The sequence below is a fragment of the Apis cerana genome, linkage group LG9 (assembly GCF_029169275.1).
Source record: "Apis cerana isolate GH-2021 linkage group LG9, AcerK_1.0, whole genome shotgun sequence".
NCBI lineage: Eukaryota > Metazoa > Arthropoda > Insecta > Hymenoptera > Apidae > Apis > Apis cerana.
Genome location: NC_083860.1, coordinates 8,186,368 through 8,206,539, shown reverse-complemented (window position 1 = coordinate 8,206,539; position 20,172 = coordinate 8,186,368). Strand labels below are relative to the sequence as shown.

At 33.9% G+C, this 20,172-nt stretch overlaps 3 protein-coding genes and 1 long non-coding RNA gene across 11 annotated transcripts in view; 1 reads left to right on the top strand and 3 right to left on the bottom strand.

Annotated features, from left to right (window-relative positions):
- LOC108003935 (solute carrier organic anion transporter family member 74D) overlaps positions 1 to 11,010 on the bottom strand; it is a 77,711-nt gene extending 66,701 nt beyond the window's left edge. Inside the window, exons 1-2 of one of the 2 annotated variants that reach the window (XM_062079399.1) lie at positions 10,869 to 11,010; positions 9,078 to 9,114 (exon numbers count right to left, since the gene is read on the bottom strand). In XM_062079399.1, the coding sequence (XP_061935383.1) occupies positions 9,078 to 9,114; positions 10,869 to 10,963 (132 nt within the window). In that variant the 5' untranslated portion in view covers positions 10,964 to 11,010. Of the gene's footprint in view, positions 1 to 9,077; positions 9,115 to 10,868 lie in introns of those variants that run through there. The other variant, XM_062079398.1, reaches the window with a different exon arrangement.
- A 706-nt stretch (positions 11,011 to 11,716) lies between these two features.
- LOC133666673 (uncharacterized) lies at positions 11,717 to 12,589 on the top strand. Its single transcript, XR_009831143.1, has 2 exons — positions 11,717 to 12,013; positions 12,278 to 12,589. It is a non-coding gene; the product is annotated as an uncharacterized LOC133666673 (long non-coding RNA).
- LOC108003998 (splicing factor 3B subunit 6) lies at positions 12,473 to 13,365 on the bottom strand. The gene is made up of 3 exons (XM_017066602.3): positions 13,234 to 13,365; positions 13,014 to 13,132; positions 12,473 to 12,851 (listed from the first exon to the last, which is right to left on the bottom strand). Exons 1-3 carry the CDS (start codon positions 13,363 to 13,365, stop codon positions 12,626 to 12,628), a joined length of 477 nt encoding a protein of 158 aa, XP_016922091.1. The 3' UTR covers positions 12,473 to 12,625.
- A 108-nt stretch (positions 13,366 to 13,473) lies between these two features.
- On the bottom strand, positions 13,474 to 20,028 carry LOC108003967 (probable elongation factor 1-delta). 7 transcript variants are annotated; one of them, XM_062079405.1, is made up of 9 exons: positions 19,723 to 19,882; positions 17,439 to 17,580; positions 16,199 to 16,672; positions 15,271 to 15,369; positions 15,012 to 15,084; positions 14,747 to 14,938; positions 14,371 to 14,436; positions 14,184 to 14,309; positions 13,474 to 14,087 (listed from the first exon to the last, which is right to left on the bottom strand). In XM_062079405.1, the coding sequence occupies exons 2-9, from the start codon at positions 17,529 to 17,531 to the stop codon at positions 13,933 to 13,935; spliced, it is 1,278 nt and encodes a 425-aa protein (XP_061935389.1). In that variant the 5' UTR covers positions 17,532 to 17,580; positions 19,723 to 19,882; the 3' UTR covers positions 13,474 to 13,932. The 7 variants fall into 7 exon arrangements, with proteins under 7 accessions (XP_061935389.1, XP_061935391.1, XP_061935392.1 ...); XM_062079407.1 differs by having other exon boundaries at positions 19,672 to 19,846; XM_062079408.1 differs by lacking the exon at positions 19,723 to 19,882 and adding an exon at positions 19,512 to 19,682.
- Between the last annotated feature and the right edge of the window lie 144 nt (positions 20,029 to 20,172).

Sequence of the window (20,172 nt, the reverse complement as noted above, 5' to 3'; positions counted from 1 at the left end):
GAGGAAAAAATCGTAGGATACAATTGGGTCGTATCGCCAGTTTCATTCTCGTTTCGACGACGACAACGACACAAGACGCTCCTCCTCCCTAAGTGGAAAATAAGCGAGCGCTCGCTGCCGTTCATAAGGTTAAACGAGTGTGCTGCAAGCAGTTCGCCGTGTCTAACATTGTTAAACATCCCGACTAGAAGAAAAGAATATTACGCGAAGTGAAAACGCGTTTATCATCCGGCGAACGGTGACTATCGTGCGATAATTGGAGGTAATTGACGTCGGAAATGCAACCGCGTGAATCATACCGACGCGAGTATCGTATAGACAGGAAAAGTGAACGTGTAATTAGAAAGAGATCAAGAAGGAAGAATATTCTAAACAACCTAGAAACGTACATATTTAGTACACTCGATTCTAGGCCTCCGATAAACAACCAGTCGGTCTCTAACCAGTGTTCCAACGAGTTCTTTTTTTCGATACTGCTCCAACTCTTCCTCTCGAATCCTTCACAATTCTTCAACAGATTCGTGGAATCGGATTGAATTGAGAAAATTCCTAGTTTTTCGTAAAAAGTAAAGTCGTTCCTGTGGAGACGGAACGAAGAAAATAAGCTGGTATAGGAAATCACACGGGATCGACGTGGATGACTTTTGATTCAGAATGGCACGGTTCATTTTTCAATCATTGCTTCGACCATTCCGCGCGTTCCGAAACACGAGATACTTTTCAATCGCCCCGCCAGGATTTTCCTATTAACGTTATGCAAAGCCATTCATCCCGTGGCAGATACTCGCGAATGAATATTTATAATCGCAGTATCCATAGTTTATTATCAAAGAAACTATTCATTCCCTTCGACAACTCTATAATTCATAACTGACACGACAATAAACCACAATGTTTGTTGCAATATATCCAATATATCCAAGTGGTAAAGAATGAGATGCTCATTAAAGAGTCACACTTTAGCTCCATTCATTAGTCGCCGTTTATTTATTACGCCTACAGCATCACTTGCGGTTGCAGTCTCGCGATTTTTATTTACCTGTAGCAATACTACCACGGGTAATAATACGGATAAGGGAGGACGAGGGAGGGTGACGTGCGAGTCCAAGAAAACTGAAAACTTTGACTTCTTGGAAACGGTAATTATCCAATTCATAGATTGCGTACGTTCGCGACACGTTCCAAGGATGATGGATCGAGGAAAACGTGGTCGTTGTGAAAGTCGAGGAACGCCTACCTTAATCCTAACTTAAATCATTCTCATCGTCATCATCATTATCATCATCACCTCTGCCAATCGTGCACGAAACGCGCGCGTGCCTCGCGCAAGGCAGAGGATGATTATTCGAGGATCGAGATAAATCTCGAATTGGGACAACGCTTAAACGTCCAAGCGTCACTTGGTAACGAGAGGAAAATCGATGAAAGTCTCTCCGTCCGTCCGGTCTTGGCTAATTTCATGTTCACCGAATCGTGAATTCCTTTCTGCGATGTATCGTATATCGCGCATCGTGCGGTGCGATTACTTCCGCTAAGAAAAGTAACCAAATTAAAAAAAGGTTGTACATCGTCTCTTGACCCCTCTTATCGAACGATAATTCGTCCACGCTCGGAAAGAATTTGAATTTCGCTCGACGAGTGAGTGTATATAGGTTAATCGCTTAGTCAAGCGAAATTGGGCGAATCGGAATAAGATTAAAACCAGTTTCAAGATTTCTCCCAATATATATATATATATTGTTCGAAACGAAACATTGGAATCGCCGATTTCAAGTCGATCCTCGAAATTGAAACGTCGCGGAGGAAAACAGATTTAAAGATCCTCGCGTACTTCGTCGCTCGCGTCCCGAAGACAATCTCGGCAAGATCCTCGGCGAGGCGAAGTCGCGTTGACAAAGAGCTTAAACGATGGACTTAATTAGAGCGAGGGGTTCAAGGAATATCGAGAAACTTCATCGATTGGACGACATAAGCGGAGGTATATTTACCGTTTTGCCGCGAGATACAAGGCTGATCAATAGGCTCGACACTCGCGCCACGCCATTTGCATATGTGTATATGCAAATTTCTGGGTAATACTGTCAATAGCACGTAACGTAAGCGTATCTGGCGTGCCGCGTTATAAATCTCCCCGTTGCCCGATATTCTTGCACGCCACGATCCGCATAAATGCGCATGCAAATTCGTCGATCCGATTATTCCCGATCCTTGGCCGCGCGGCAAATCAAACCGCCGGCAGCGAAACTTTGCGCGCGAGGAACACGAGAGCTTGCTTCCAAGATTAACGAGTCGTACCCCTCTCCCTCTCTTCTCTGACAACACCCTATGATTATCGAGCTCACGTTTGTTTCGCTTTGTTCCTGCCAACTTGGCTATCGTCAATTGGAGTATCGGAAGGAAAGGAAGGAAGGAAGAACATTCTTCCCCGTTTTTCGCTATCGTAAGGGACGCGCGTGTTAGATAATCATTCTCCGTTCCTTTCCTTCTTTTCCCTCTCTTTCCACCATTAAAGAGAAACGTCGAAGAGAGCATTTAATCTGTTGGAATAGATCTATTTCGATCTAATCGAATGACTAGATCACGTTGATGATAGTGATTGACAGCTTGTGAAGATCATCTGATGGATTCAATGGCTACAATACATGTGTATATATATACATATATATGATAGAGATCGCTTATTGTTAGAAGCGATATGCGAGATACATAGTTTAGACGTACGATCGTGCGTAGATACATATGTAGAGAAAACGATCCGTAATTAGATATCGCCACGTAGATATCATCGTCTCTGCGATTAATTCAACGGCCGTTTAACGATTATATCTCAAAGATCGAGAATCTTAGAAGTTCGTCACGTGACGCGCAACGGTCCAACTTCCTGTTTCCTGTTTCCTCGAGGATTCTCGAAGGGTCGCGACACGCGCCATAACTCGAGCAATTATCTTATCCTCGAAAGGTAAATGGCGAACAAGGAGCACCGTTGCGAGCACGATCGACGAAGATGGAGTGGCGCCAAATATCGTGGATGCAATTCTCGGGGAGTAGCGGGTGAATGACAAGTAAATCAAGCGTATAATTGGAATTCAATTCGCACAGTGGCACAGATACACGGCATTAGAATTCCGCTTGCGGGCCTCGCCGTTGTACGCTAGCTGCTTGAGGCGCACACGCACGCGCGTGCACGCGTATTAACGCGTCGATCGCGAAGCAAGGTGCACACCACCGGTGATCCGTCTTGGAACGTCTCCCCGAGTAGCGCTGCTACGATATGCGAATCGCCGCCCCATTTCGCGGAGAGGAGTGCTCAGGAATGCGCCAATTAACCGAGAATCGTGCATCGAGTAGGCGTAAGAACGCGATTCCACGATCGTAAATTACACGAGTTGCTTCGATACAGGACGCGGAGAGAGTGGAACCAGAGTGTACGAGTCCTCCTCTTGCCCGATTCCGCCCAAGATTATCATCGTCTCGTTATATCGCGGCCAATAAGAATCATTGGGCCTAATTATTCTTAAAAAGATGGACACGAAGCACGGAGAGTGGCTTCAATTTCGCGTTAATGAAACGAGAAAACTCCGTTTCTTCTAGGGATTTAACTCTAGAACCCTCTGGAAAGAAAAAGAAAAGAGAGAGAGAGAAAAAAAAGTATCCCAAGGAAATAATTTTTTCCCAACCGCTCGTCCAATTTAGATTCGTATCGTTTCCCGTCCAAACACCCAGTACATTCCCGATTGCACTCGACACTGAAACTAGCCGGGACAGAGGGCATAAATAGATAACTGCATCGCGCGCTCGAGAGGCTATCGCGATCCGAACGCAACGTTTTCGAATCACTTTCGAAACCGTGTCGTGAGGAAAAATCGAGCGAGAGGAAAATCTAATTTTTCTTCTTTTCACCGAGTTCGAGGATCGTTATCGAATCTTGTTCCATTGTTCTCTTGCGTATCTGCCAAGAAATAAAAATAAAAACGAAAAAAGAAAAATTAGAAGGAAAGGAAAGAAGATGGCGAGATTTTTCGGGATACGGGGTAAGTAATAGAGGGGGGGAGGGTCGGGGAAATCGGCGGTCGAAAGCGGCGGAGGGCAAAATACAAACGGCAAAAGGTTAGAAGAGCGTGACAGCGGGAAGATGTGATTGGTAGGAAGGGTGCCGATGGCGACAGTAGGGGGGTGCACGGGGCTAGAGAACCTAGAAGGTTAACAAAATCAATACCGGTGGATGGGAGAGCTGGTGGTCGGTCGGTCGGACTGCTGGGGGGCTAGGTCGGCCACTGACCTTTATCCAGGCCAACTGCATCATCCCCATTTCTACGCGCGCACGCACACAGGGGAGGTCGTCTATTTTCACGGTGAGCCATTTTCGTCGAATGAAAACAATCCGAGCGTGCATACAGCCTCCTACTGTTACTCCCGATGTCCGTGCAGGGAAAGAGAAAGAAAGAGGAAACCGGGTCTCGACCTTTCGCGCTTGACGGAATCGCGAGCATCGATCTCGCCAATAAACTCTTTCCTCGACCAACCTTTCCACCACCTCCGCTCTACCGATGTTCACGGGCCGGGGAACTACCGTTTCGCCAACTGCCTCTCGAAAAACGGCGCGGGTGATAATTCATTTCGAGCAGAAGCACAGTTTTCGATGCCCCGCCTCGAAAAGCAATCGAGAGGAGGACGTTGAAGAAAGGAATGGGGGAGAGGGGAGAGAGGGGAGCCATTACAAAAGGTCGTTCCAACGAAATTCATTGCGCCAACGAAATGCTGCTCTCTTTAACACGAATCACGATGTTCAGTGGCACCGATATGCGGTGCATTTAATCTAGTCGCCGACCTTAAAAATATCCGCCTCGAGAATATTTTAACCTATCTTTATCTTAGCCTCTATCGTGTCTCGATTCGATGAAACAACAATGGTTCGATTCTTTCTTATAGATGCACGAATCGTGGATCGCACGCATTTCTTCGCGTTATCGACCAATGGAATCGTTCCCTCACGAATAGCCGGCGATTAGCCTACTTAGGCGGGGCGAAAAGTAGCGAGCGGAGTAACGCGTATCTGCGTCGTCGATCTGAAAATAACAAGAGCATGAAGGGCTGTTTTAGATTTTACGAGTGGCTCTTAAACGATCCAATGGGATGTCTTTCGTCACGCAAAGCGCCACGAAAATACGCGATTCTACGTACGATTCCAATTGCTTGGCTTTTATTGGCAAACCGCTCCAAACCTCGCACCACGACTCATGGAACTCACACGTGGAGGATTCCGAAAATCATAGATTCTGATAACAATTTGCGACACCTGCTATTTAACGTTTCACCAAACTCTCGAGGAGAGAGAGAGAGACATCCAACCGTGCACGCAGCTGTTACGCATATATATTCTCCTTTAAGACGAATCATTAGCCCACTTGGTTCCGTGGAACAAAGTTGGCGCGAATCTCCGCACGAGTTCCGCTGAACGTCACCTTTAACCATTAAGGAACGTCACGAAATTGAACTTCCGTGAACCGAATTGGAGCGCGGAGATACAAGTTCTTCCCTCCTATATATATATATTTAGGCTTTTCAATCCCTAATCTTAGCCTCTTAGAAACTTGATATTCCCTATTATTATTTTAATAATTCTGACCAATGATCACGAATTAGGAAATGGCTTTACACGACTTGATCACAGTTTGAAAATACCTCGATCCTCGTGCGAAAATTTTTTTTTACCAATATCGGAATTGACTCGATTAATAATCAAAGTTATTCCATTACTACGATCTCGAAGTAACTTCGAAGACTCCGTCGTTGCAAACTTTGTAGCGAGAGGATCCGAACAATCATTGTACATAATTGAGTCAGCCGAGTAATACTCGTAAAACACGAGAGAGTATCAACGGCTCAATAAACGAGCCGATATCTTCGAAGGCGAAACGAGGACTAACAAGATTTTATGAGAGTGACAATAAAATATAAAAATTGGTTGCGCCGAATCAATTCGGGCAAAAGGGTAAAAAAAAGAAAGAAAGAGAGAAAAGAAGAGAGAAAGGATCGGCTGCAACGAGAGACGTATTTAGCATTTTTACTAGTGGGAATTAGCATGCTGGCGCGTTAGCGGCTACCGACTGTCGCGATTTAGGCCAATGAACGTCGATATCGATGATGGCGGTCGTCCTTGTCGAGCAATGTTGTCCTGTCGACGGCTGTGAACCATCGTCCACATGACCCGCTTTTTTCCAAGATGTGGGACGGACTAGTAACGCGTGCTCTTCTCTCCATTGCTCTCTCTTTCATTTAGAAATCCATGCGTGCAACTACTATTCGGTAGAAACTACTCTTCATTGACAGATTTCGCGATCAATCGCCAGACTTTATCACCGATCCGCTTCGTGGATCACGAGCTTCGAAACTATGTATGTATGCAAATTAAGTATGTGTACAATCCGGCACGCATATCGAATAACCTAGCAACTCAACCAATATGAAAAAAATACGAGAGATGATCCGTAATCTTGGAAAAACTCGTTGACGATCGATCCATTTTGATAAAAAATGGACGAATCTTTCCTTTTTTTCCTTTATTTCGCAAATTATCCACCATAAATTTTGCTGCTCGAAAAAAGTGTATGGATAAAATGTAGAAAGAAGCGAAGAAATGTAGAGAAGCGAATCGAATATGCCTAATCGTGTGTTGTTCGGGGTGCGACCTCGAAACGAAACGGCAAAATCGAAAGAACGATACGCGGGCAGATCTATAACACGTATCAGTAAGAAGGTTCAGTGAACGGGACATCGTTCTACAATAATGATAAGGGCCTTGCATATGCAATATCAGATCGTGACTGTTAATAGAATAAGGTGACGGAGGGTCTTGTTCCACGCCGATGGGACAAATGAAAAGAAATGACGATCAAGATGAAGACAAATGATTCGCGGTACTAGACTCGATCTCCTAAAAGTAACAGAGACAAATCAGCAGAACGAATCGAACGTCTCGACGGAGCGTTGTGAGTTCACAACATGTAAAGTTCATAAACGCGCGAACGCCGATCTCGTTTCGTTACAACCGATGCTTTTCCGTCGATGATTTCGCTTGTTCTTTCCCCTATCGCGTCAATTATATCGATCAATTAATATCAATTCCCAAATTCTCCTTAAACTGGCAAATTTTTCTATCGCTACGAAAATTAATATCTCAAATTTGGAATTTCCAATGTATAATCTCGATAGAATTGATACGTGATTTGAATTTTCAAGATGATTACAAGATTGGAAGTTGAAGATTAGAATGAATGAAAGATTAACGCGATAGGAACGCGTGGTCGTGTTCACACGGAAGATCGACTGGTATTCTCGGCGGCTGTTTGGTTAACCTACGCGGAATTGCCGATTAGCCAATTCCACCCGATGCAAATGACGGGATCGTACGACCGCCACTTCCGACGTATTATGTAGATGTTCACGGGGCGAACGGAAATTTCGGTATAGAAAGCGTCGCGTCTCTTCCAACCCGTTTCGGCTTCGAGTATTTTGCGTTTCAAATCGCGGCCGTGATTCACTCCACGCGGGCAGAAACGCACGCCTAGGTCGATACCAGAAACTTCGTGGAATTCTTGAATTTTTATAACGCGTCATGGTCAACGCCAACTTCCGTGAACCGATAGATCGGGACGTGAACGGCATTTTTCACAAATCGATCGACGATCGGGCAACACGTTGGCACTGTTCCTTCGTCTCGCTTCGTTTCGACGAGTTGCGCGAATAATGTATTAACGATCGGTGGTGTTTGCGGAGAGAAATCATCTGTTCCCTCGTTTTTCGCAAAATCAGCCGTATTTTCATCTCTAAAACGCGTACAAGAGACTTGCATTACGCGTTTCACGGCAGACATGGATTCGCTTCGAGACCAGAACGCATCGTAAGGATAAGTGATACGCCGTTTGTCGAGTACATATATATATATATATATAAGTCTTATATGAATAGTGCATATACGAGATCGCGTTGATTCCATCGAGATAGGACACACACGGTGGTAAATGAAACCGCGAGTCCAGGACTGGACGAGTTCAACTGCCAATTAGATCGGACAATAACCTTTTATCAACGATGCCGAGGGTTTCAACTAAATTGCAACACTCGTGCGACGATAGATAGAGCAATTGTCTAACGTCGATCGATAAAATAATTTTAAAATTATTCGAGAAAAATTGGAACGATAGTGAAAGAGAAACGCGTTGATGCATTTAACGCGCATTCATCAGTTAATTACGTGAAAAAATTATTAAGTTACTTTCCTGCATGTAACCGAGCAAACCACTAATTAGGCATATAACAGCACGCAACGCACACAAGAGAGTGATACGTATATGTTATGTGTGTGTACCGATATAGTTGCTTTTCACCGTTCTTTTACTCGCGGTTTAAGAGTAAAGGGTTAAGGCTACTTGTAAGCTAGAGAAAACTATTAATAAAATATTCATGATAAAGAGAAGTAAAGTGAATGTAAATTTAAAAAAAAAATAAAAAAGACAGAACGTATTCATTAAGAAATAACATTTACTGCAGATATATCTAAATTTTATTTTTTTTTTTTTTATTCGTTTATCTAATATCATATTATTCAAATTTGATATTTTTCCTACTGTATCACTCTCTTTATTATCGTTGCACAAATGATATTACCTTAATTTTTTCATAATGCATCTCGTGCATTTTATATATTTTTTCCTACTGCACCACTCTTTTTACTATCGTTGCACAAATGATAATGTCTTAATTTTTTTTATAATACATCTCGTGCATTTTATATATTGCTCATACGAGATGCATCGATGGAATTCTTGAATAGACATAATATCTTCAAGAAAGATTAAAAAAATTTAGAAATCATACAAGAAATCCACGATTGATTACTTAAACTTATATAAACATTGTATAAACAGTATTTTATTAAAGTTTATTTAACTACCTATTTTATAAAGTTATAACCTATAACTACGGAATAATATTAGAAGTAGATAATGCAAGGCCACTGTATAGTCGACAACGAACAATCTAAAATTACGAAGTATGGAAGGAAAGTCAAGACTTACCACATTGCCCGATTCCAGCGAGGAACGGACGCTCCGCCTGTAATTTAAAAAAATTTATTCTTGTTAAATTACAATATAATATATTACGTGTAATATTACAAACCACATTTAAATTGATCGCCATCTATCTATCGATGTATTATTATAAAACGATCACTATTCTTTAAATAAAAATTCTAAAACAATACTCGTACATATTATATATCGTACACTGAAAATAAAACTGATCGTTTTACGAGAAACAATAGAACGAAGGCGATAAAATGAATTATAACTACTGCTTTTTTTTAGACCGTAGTTCGTCACTTGAGAAACTTTATCCATATATTCGAACTTCATCATTTGAAAAACTACTAAATTAATATTATTTCATCACAATGATTAATTTTTTTAATTTTATAATTTATTCTTTACTTTTTATTGAGAAATTCTTTGAGAAAATATATCTATAATTGAAATATACGTATATTTTCCATATTTTTTAACGTCATGCAAAATCTATTACAACTTTATACTAGATTAAATTGTACATTATATGATGAAAAATCGTTTTACAATACCTTGAAATATATAACGAATCATATTATCACAAATTTCGTAAGACACTTCGATAATTATATTTAATAATTTAAGAAAACTGTTCGTTTCCACTTTTTAAATTTAACTAAGAGCACGTCATAACCACTAAAAACTTCTGACATATAGTTAAGGTTTCTCAAGCTGTTTCTAGAATCTACGCAAGACGCGACATCTATGATCTACAATATATAAGATTGCATACAAAGCTTAAGCTCCTTAAGGCAAATATTTTTTTAACTATCTTACTTCAATTAATTCCATGCTTAATGATTTGAATCGCGAATTCCATAAATAAAATAATTTTGAAAAATTAATCTATGTGAATTAATATCGTGCAATTTTAATTGATTGGAAATTTAAAGATATGTGATATTTTTAATAAAAATATATATTAATTTATCGTTTATTTATGATATTTGAATTTCGATTAAAAACGAGTGCATACAAAAGATCTGCCTTATTGCTTTGAGAATGCATAAAGTTGCTTGCTATTAATGTAAAGAGGAGCAACTCAAAAGCTGGTAGCACGACGACATATTTATCCAGACAGCAGACAAACATTCTCACTTAAGTATTTGACACCTGCTCGCTCACTTTCATATACTTCTAAAGGACTACAAGGATTCCAAATGAAACTACATATAAAGCACAATAAATGATAAATTCTCAATGCGAGTATATCCTTCTTTTTATATGAATTTTTTCTTCAAACTATCTTTAACATATCGATGGAAACGGAAACGAAAATTTAAATGCATAATACTTTATAAACTGTAAAAAAAAAAAAAAAAATAGAATAGTAAGTAATTTAAACTAGATAAATTTAAACAAGATAATACTATTATAAAATTTTATAATATTATTAAGCGATATTTTAAAGCAATAATATCGATATGAAACAGATGATTTATTATTTGAAAAGTCAATTGTATAAGCACAACTCATCATTTTAATTTAATAATTAGAATTCCATTGTCGCAATGATGCATTACGATATTTGAGAGCAAGCTAACAGTGGCAGACTCACGTGAGTAGAACGAATTACGTTCATACGAATTGCGTGAACGCGACTACGCATAAATAACGTCGCTGTGTGTACGCAAAGTGTACGACGACTGTGACGACAGTGGACACAGTTGATCGCGTGAATAAACACACATAACATATACATACACCAAGTACACTTACACATATGTATACACGTACTCTCACCTCGATACAAATCGGCAAGCAGGCAGCAGGCCGTCACAACACGACGGTCGTCGCATCCCCTCCCGCCACACTTCGATCGTCCTCTTCTCGTTCATTCATTCTTCCTCCACGCGACGCCGTTGTTTCTCTCGAGTGATGTTTGTGTCAGAAACATAAAAAGACGACACATCATAGCTACTCACTATTCGACACTATACACTGACGTATTAACCAAATAAAGTATGATTTTCGACCAATCAAGCGCAACAAATCGAATCGCATCAACCAAATACGATAACATCAAAAGGTAACACGAAAACTCCGTCAGAGTGACGCCATTCCTTCATCCAGACTGTTTACATCGTGTCGAGGATTGCGATATGGCGAAAGTAAATTGCATGAATGTCCCCCACACTCACGAGACTTGGTGTTATATTCGATTGCTCTGAAACCGCTCTTGTTTACACCGGCGATTAAAAAGCAAAACAAAAATTGTCTTTCGCGTACTCCGTAAGATTGCGCTACTCTTCAAGTCTGATGTCTCTAGGCGGCGTGACGTGAATACGGCCTATTATACGTAAAGCCATTAATAGGAAAGCAGCAATGATGAGAAACAACCAACAGCACCCGTACGTGAAATGTCTAACATCATGAAGGAAACTATCGTAAACTGCTCGCAGAATACGTGACACGTTTTCAAGGACGTCCGCGAATGTAACACCGGCAACTTCGCCGCTATTACAACAGTCGAACGACATTTAACCAAGCCCCGTTAATATCTCGAACACTCTAATTGCCCAAAATATAACAAACTGAAATCAATTAATAAATAAGAAACACTTACAAGAATGTCACACTATAGAACGATGTGCCGCGACAACACGACTAAACGGGCTAAGCGAGTTTTCGCTTTCGACTGAAATCGAATGTCCTGCCGGCTAGCCGCTGACAAGAACCTACATGAATTGCGTACGTGTGCGCACGCGTGCATCGTTGTGTGAGTTGCGGTATACCGTACCGCACGTTTCTACCAGCATCAAGTATCGAGTATCCGGACAAGTAAATGTAGTCCTATCGAGCTCGCATTACAAAACGCCAGTGTCGACAAGATGAGTCGAGCGATTAAATTACATATGACACGCGCGTATTGCACTCTATAATGACAGGTACATCTTTTTACCCAACCTTGATGGAGGTCACTTCGTGTCGTCGTCAGTCGATTATAGATGTTTTTCATCATCTTGATCCTTCCTGATTCCAATAAAAATTCGCAATTTCGTCTGAATATGCTTTTACATGATTATCCATTTTTTAAAATCATTGTATATCCTTAAAAAAAATCTCTGAATCATTATCTTCATTCATATTTTATTGAGAATTGTTTAACATTATTTTATTGCAATTAAGAATTTTAATTAAAATTATTCAAGATATATGGGAATAATGGAATGCTACTCCACCACTGACTGTGAAAGTTGTATTAATTACAACCTCTTAATGTGTCAACATTTTTTCGCTCCAACTTTTATATCTTTTTGGGCGGGGAACGAGAAATCATCGTTCTACAGGAAAATAATAAAATTTCTATAATTGCATTCAATTATATAAAAAATATAAATTAAAAATGAATATAAATGAAATTATTTATTGAATTATTTGTACTATTTACATATACTTATTTTATAATGATAAAATTTAAAAAAAAATTGTTTTAAATAAATAAATTTACATTATAAAATGAATTGCTCTTGCATTTTCATTAAATTTAAAGAATTATGTTATTTTTTTTCTTCATTCAAATTATATTTTGTTTTTAACTTATCTATTTCTTCCATTTTTTTATCTACATCAACTCGTTTAAATGCTTTATTACTTTGATAATATAAAACTACTAAATATCTATTACAAACATTAAATCCACTTAAATGATCACAAGCATTCTTTGCATCAAATATATCTTCGTAAACAACAAATGCTGTTCCTCTAGTTTCAGCAGTATTGCCCCTGCAATAAATTTATTAATATTAAGAAATTGTATGATGAATTGTTATTATTGTTATTATATTAATTTTATATCAAATATTACGAAATTTAGTATAGTATTAACAAAGAATTTAAAATAGAAAATATATAAAAAAATAAAATTCAATTGACTCAAATACTTACACTCTAATTTGTCTAATAGCTCCATATTTACCAAAAATATCATACATTTCTTCGGCAGTAATTTTGTATGGCAAATTTCTTATATACAATACTCTGTTTACTTCTGGAGGTAATCTTACCTAAAGAATAAAAATATATTTTTATAAAATACCAGAAAAAATTTAGGTTAGGTTATTAATATTATATATTGAATACTTTACGTATAAATATATGTACTTACATTAGCTCTTCGTTGAAGCATAGCCATAGTCATCTTGAAAACAAATATTTTTTTATTTATTACGAGAAATAAGAACAAAGAACATGCAAAACACGTCAAAAACAAATTCAAGTAGTTTAGATCGTATTGCATACAATATATACTACAGAGAGCAGCACTGTACTTTTCCGTTCTCTTTTAGATTTTTTATTCTTAAAAAAAAAAAAAAGAAAAATTAGAAAGAAATAATAAAATAAAAAATTATGTTGATTATTTTTATTTTTATTTATTAACAATACTCCAAAACAAACAATTAAAAATGGTACTAATAATAGGTATTATATACCTATATTATTAATGAATAGCATTATGATAGCAAATGAAATATCTATATAATGTTACATTAAATTTTATACATTGAATTACGTTTAAAACATTTATGGTTTATATTTTTTCTTTATAAAGAATATATTGATCATACAACCTCAATTTAAAAATTTGTTTGAATATTTTAAAAACGACTGATAAATTGACATCGAATATTAAAATTGGAGTACAATAGCTATGTTTTTTATTTTTAGACAGTCCTTTTTAGTGATAGAACATGTATTTATCAAAGTAGATATTGCTAATGGAATGAAATGATGGCACAACAGACCAATGCCTGGTTGCAATTAGAACCGTCAGATATTTTTCTACGAAGAAAGCTTCGTTAATATTTTATACTTTATTAAAGGCTGCAATATCTACGCTTTGTACATAATCTTCGATATCTTGAATCTGTTCTGTAAGCCAATCTACAGAAACTTTGTCATCTTCAACAACACACGAAATTTGAAGTTTGTGAATTCCAAAGGCAAGCGGAACAAGTTTTGCTGTGAAAAAATAATAATATAATAGAATAAATCTTATTTTCAATCTAAATTAAAAAAGATATTATTTATTATATATTTATATTCTAGTTAACTTACACGCTCCCCATAAAAGTCCATCAGTTTCAATCTTTCGAACTTCTTCTTCCATAGCTTTCATATCCGTTTCATCGTCCCACGGTTTTACATCCAATATTATATTTGATTTAGCAATTAAGGCTGGTTCTATAAATTATGATTACATATAATAAAACAATTTGTAATATAAATACAATACACAACTTACTTTTAGCTTTCTTTGCAGCATATGCAGCCAATCTTTCTTCTCTAAGTTTTGCAGCTTCTGCATCTTCTCCCTAATAATTCAAGTATTTAAACAATTTACAGTATATTATAAATTACAACATTTACATTTCAATACTTGTATTATAGTATTTGTGTTGATTTTGTGTAATAAATAGAAAACTATATTTAAATGTATTAGTATTCTGGGAATATCTGGTGTACTATATTTCGTAAATGTCGTATCATTTTATCACTTTTGCACTTGAAGACACGTGTAAAGTGTACTAAATGTATAAGTATCGTGCAGAAATGATTTTCGATATTTATGAAAATAGAAGAGGATTAACTGCTTAGTGTCTTCCATTATTTCTGCCCACTTGCCTCTGAATCTGAACCAAAAAGATCAACATCTTCATCATCATCAGCTTTTTCTTGTGTTGGTTTTGAAGCTTGTTGAGGTTTAGCAGGACAAACTATTGGATCAGCAGGTACAAAAGTACGAATCTTGATTTCAAGAGCTTTGACACGTTCCTCCAATTTTTCAACAGTATTTTTCAATTCTTGGAAGACTGTTAATGAAGATTTAAAATATGGAAATCCATATTATTGATAAAATAATTTAGCATAATAATTTATACTGACCACTAGAATCTAGAATATCTTTTTTATTTTCATTTGGAGTAGCAAAACCAGCAACAGCTGCAATGTCATCCATCTGAAAAATAAAATTTGAATACATTTAAAATAAATTAAAATAAAAAAGCTATCAATTATTAAATAATTAGATTTTATACCCATTAATTTATATTAATATTGGATATATTTATATTAATAATATTATATTAGTAAGCAGATTTGAAAATTTTGTTATATAAAGGTGTGCAAAGAGTGCAGTACTCACACACTGTAAAGATTGTTTAATATGTTGACGAGCCTTGGCAACCTCATTGGCTAAACTTCCACCAGCAGATAGAATTGGACTAGTAGTTTGTTGATTTCCCTGTATCCAATATTAAAAATCAACTCAGACTAAACTGACTATTATAAACAATTCAATATCCCATCTCCATTAGAATTTATAAATAATTATTCAACAAATAAGCATACAATTATAAATTTTTATTTTTAATTCATTATGAATTTATTATTGCAATTATATAATCTATATATCTAATATAAATAAAACAAATATTGAAAATATGACATCATTTGTATTAATAAAATATTTTATAAATATTTAAATTTATGTATATTTATAAAATATGTATTAAATTTATATATATATTTCAAGAAAAATTAAGTGGAGATAGATATTTTGAATGTTTAAAAAGTGAATAAATTTTAAGCATAATGAATATGTTAATTACAAAATAAAAAATTAAATAAAAAATATTTATCAACAGTATATTGTTAATAAGTTTAAGATCACAATAAAATTTATTTCAAATCAGAAGCAAACATGCTTTACAGCACAATCCCCTTTATTACATAACAAAAAACAAGCAAAGTATTGAATTAAAACTAATTAAAAAGAATTAAAATAAGATAAATATGTATAATATTTTTGTGGTGTTCACTCAACAATTACTAAATTTAAAAAATTTAAGAGAGATAATAACAATATAAATTTGAAACTTATGAAATAAAAAGTTTATAAAAAATAATAAAATGATTTCATCTTTCTTTTTTTTTAAATTTATTGTAATAAGCAGATTCTGTGATGATTTAGGTAATATGAAATGTATATTATAATGAATGAAATTAAACTCTATAAGTATTGCATTGCTGCACACAAAACATTAAAGTAATAAATGCATTACAGTATATACCTGAATAGGTAACTGCTGCTTATTCCTTATTAATGGAGTAACATTTTCTTTTACTTCCTTAGTATCATTTTTATGTTTTCTATTTCTATGTCTTGTATCTGCTTTATTCTTTTTTTCTTTTACTTCTTTCGTATTATATTTTTTAGATGCATCATTAGAAGGACTAGTTTCTTTCTCTTTTTCTTTTAAATCATTTTTAACATTATCAGATTTTTGCTTTTCTTCTATATTTTCTTTTTCTTGTATATTTAATTCATCTTCATCTTTATTTATCTTTGATGTTTTTATTTGACACTTAGAATTTTTTACATCATTTGAAATATTCTCAGAGATTAATAATTTATTGTCTTTAAATTTTTCAGACTTAGTTTTAGTCAAAGAATTATTATTCAGAAATGAATTATCATGACAATTATTAGTTAGAGAAACTTCAGATTTAAGCGAGCAGCTTTCCATGATCTTATGAGACACCACCTTGAAACATCAAGCTATGCAAGTAAGAACTTATGTCTTGTAATTAATTGAGTAAAACAGAAATTAAACAAAGCATGTCTTTTACATGCTTCATTTATATTGTTGCTACAAGACACAACTGCACAAAAACTAAATATCTTGAATAAAGAATCCATGCATTCTCAAATTTATTGAATGTATGAAAATATAGAACAATACATTGTAAAATTATAAATGTAAACAAATAAACAAAAAATTATATTATTTATTTTATTTTTTTATTTTAAATATTGATTATATTTATATTTATTAGAAAAGTTTTATTAAAAATGAAATACAAAATTAGATAATTCACTTGAACACACAACTAGAAATGGGAATTAAGATTTAAAAAAAAAAAAAAATAATAAAATTCCCAACACCTCATGGAATTACAAGCAGATCAAATCTTCCCTATCACCAGATATTCCCTGAAGTGTGTGTTAAAAATGTTAGTTTTTTTGTTAGTACAAAGAAAAAACACAAGGCATAACAAAAAGACAAATATTAGCTGTGGATGTTGGGGATAATAATAGATTCTTAAAAAAATTTATGTTTATAAACATACTTTTAAACATTATAATTATTTATAAAAAATTATTTTATTATTTTAATAATATTAAAAACAAATGGAACTTAAGATTCATTTTATTTGTTAATTCGTATGTTTAGAAACATTTATCTTATTCCTGTTGGCAATTTTATACCCAATAACATTAATTCACAATTCATTAAGAAAGATACTTACCTTGGCCATTCTTTCAAAATATAGTCGTTCTGCCTTGTCATAGGATGGTTTGTCAAACCATACCTTCTCTTGTGCTAATGCTGATTTCTCCATTATTTAGCGCTTAGATGATATATTCAACAACAAAGATGTAAGTAAATATCTGCAACATGAAATTTTTTAATTTCAGAATATTTTAAAATAATCTCATATATAAAATTAATACAAATAATATATTAAAATATACGATTTTTAAATAATATTATTTATTAAATATTATATCTTATTTATTAAATATTATTCTTTATTTATTTATTTAATTTTAAACTTATTTATATTATTTATAATTTAGAATCATACAGAACATATGGAAAATAAAAATATTAAAAAAATTAATTAATTACATTTATTAAAAATACAATCTTTTTGTCACATATATACAGTATATAATAAAAAGATATATAATAATATACATTATAATAAAAATTATTATATAACAAGATATATTAACAACATTAACAACATTAACAACTTAATATATATAGCTGAAAGTATAAATTAATTATCATAAACTATCATCATCACTAAAATATTCAGATTTAAATTTAGCTTTATTTAATATCTTACGTCTAGGAAGATCTAATTTATATTTCTGACTATTCGATGATTGTTTATCTAATTTTCTTTTTACAATATCTAACAAACAATAAACTTGTTCTTCTTCTTCTGTTTTAATCACACATGGATATATTTCCAATGCTTCAAAATATTGAACAAATGCTTTAAGTTCATTAAAAGAAGAATGAGTAGAATAACATACATTAAAAGTTCTCTCTTTAACTTTGTCCCATTCCCCTATTATAGTTGTATCTTTTTTCCTCCATTTCATTACAGATGGGATAACAGTCATGATATTCATATTGCTTACATCACTTCTACAATGCAAACCTGACACAGATATTTTTTTCTTGCAAGCATGAATCGAAGTACTATATGGGTCATTTGTGACATAACAAGATAATTGTGCAATACGACAATAAGTTTCAAATACATCATTTCTTACATGAATTTTTATATTTAACATCTTAGACAATTCTACAAAAAGAAATTCAGAACCATATATAGCAGAACATTCCAGAATAACAACATTCCTTGGGTCTTTGCTTATCCAATTTTTAATGACTTCATACATTTTAAATACACTTTCTTGTCTAGTAGGGAAACTAGAAAAGTCGGTACTTAAAAATGTTGTATCTAAATAAATTTTAGTAAATGATTTAGGTATTAATTTAGAATCATTGTAATAATGTAAACTTTTCAATTTGGGAAAGTCTATTGGATTAATACGAAAATCACCCGTATATAATATTGATATATTATTTTTTTCAAGAAGAAACATCACAGAACCAGGACAATGTCCTGCTGGAACACAAGTTACACAAATAAGAATTTTATCTTCATTTTTTATTGAATATTCTATAACAGTAGGAGAATTAATATCTATTTCTTTTACACAAGATGTTTTAAATTTAAATCTATTTTCTAACAATGCTTTTGTAATAGGGCTGCAATAGAGACATTTGTTATATTCATCTATATGCTCAAAAAACATATCTGATAAACCATGCATATGATCAGAATGACAATGACTAAGAAAAAATATAGAAGATGTTAAGTTTGCTCCATCAAAACGATCCACTGAGATGCCAGGTATCTCCTTAATAAGCCCAAGAAAAGTTGACATTCTGATAGGTATTTTGTTCCTGTAATTTATAAATTCAATATCAACTATGCCAATATTTATTTTAAAAAAATTATATTATACTATATTATATTATTATAATAGTGTTTTTTTTCATGTGTGAATATAACAAAGAGAAAATAAACAAATAATTAAATACTTTTATCTTTAATCTCAAATACAAGAATTTAAAGAAAATGATAAAAATAAAATTTATATAACAAAAAATTATCATAAGAAGGAAACAGATGTTTGTAAAATTGAAGGATGAAGATTTTCATAGTAGGTTATAATTACATTGAACATATATTCTACGAATGAAAGAAACAGATTAGAAGAGATTATTTACAAACCAATAAACCAACAATTTTAACAACTGTATACGAACAATCAGTAAACTTTTCACTGAAACATTATTAACACGAATCCGCCATGTGCCGTATTGATCGATTAATTCAACGGTTATACATATAGCGAAGTATAATTGATACGACGTATGCGAATACTACAAACCAGGTTGATCTGCATGTTGATTATATATTGCTTAAATATTATTAAATATACCTTGACTCGTTACAGATTGTCAGATTGATGCAACAACTGTCTACTCGCCAAAATTTCTGTAAGCCGGATATAATATGCCAATTGAAAAGAAATAGAAATAGTAACGTTCGCTTAATGAAAGATGTCACTAGGATATCTTATTTCTACCGCTGAATTCAACACACGTTTATTTTTTTAAAATGTTTTAAGCAGAATTTTTTAATTTTACTAATAAACTGTAAAATAAAAATTATTTAATTTTTTTATTCATTTTTATTATTTTTAAAATAATTTATTATTAAAATGAATTTATTATTAAAATAAAAATAGATAATACTATAAGAAAAGTTCTGATATGTTAATTTTTTAACAATATAATTATTTTATATTGTTATATATTCTTAGAATTTAATTAGATATATACAATATTAAAAATAAAATTTAAATATTTACAATTTTATCTCTAATTTT

Coding starts and splice junctions, on each gene's coding strand:
- LOC108003998 (XM_017066602.3), bottom strand. CDS start 13,365: ATGCAATACGATCTAAACTACTTGAATTTGTTTTTGACGTGTTTTGCA. Junction 13,133..13,233: donor TGCTTCAACGAAGAGCTAAT/GTAAGTACATAT, acceptor TTTATTCTTTAG/GTAAGATTACCTCCAGAAGT. Junction 12,852..13,013: donor GCTATTAGACAAATTAGAGT/GTAAGTATTTGA, acceptor AATTTATTGCAG/GGGCAATACTGCTGAAACTA.
- LOC108003967 (XM_062079405.1), bottom strand. CDS start 17,531: ATGGAGAAATCAGCATTAGCACAAGAGAAGGTATGGTTTGACAAACCA. Junction 15,085..15,270: donor TTAAACAATCTTTACAGTGT/GTGAGTACTGCA, acceptor TTTATTTTTCAG/ATGGATGACATTGCAGCTGT. Junction 14,939..15,011: donor AGATATTCTAGATTCTAGTG/GTCAGTATAAAT, acceptor CTTCATTAACAG/TCTTCCAAGAATTGAAAAAT.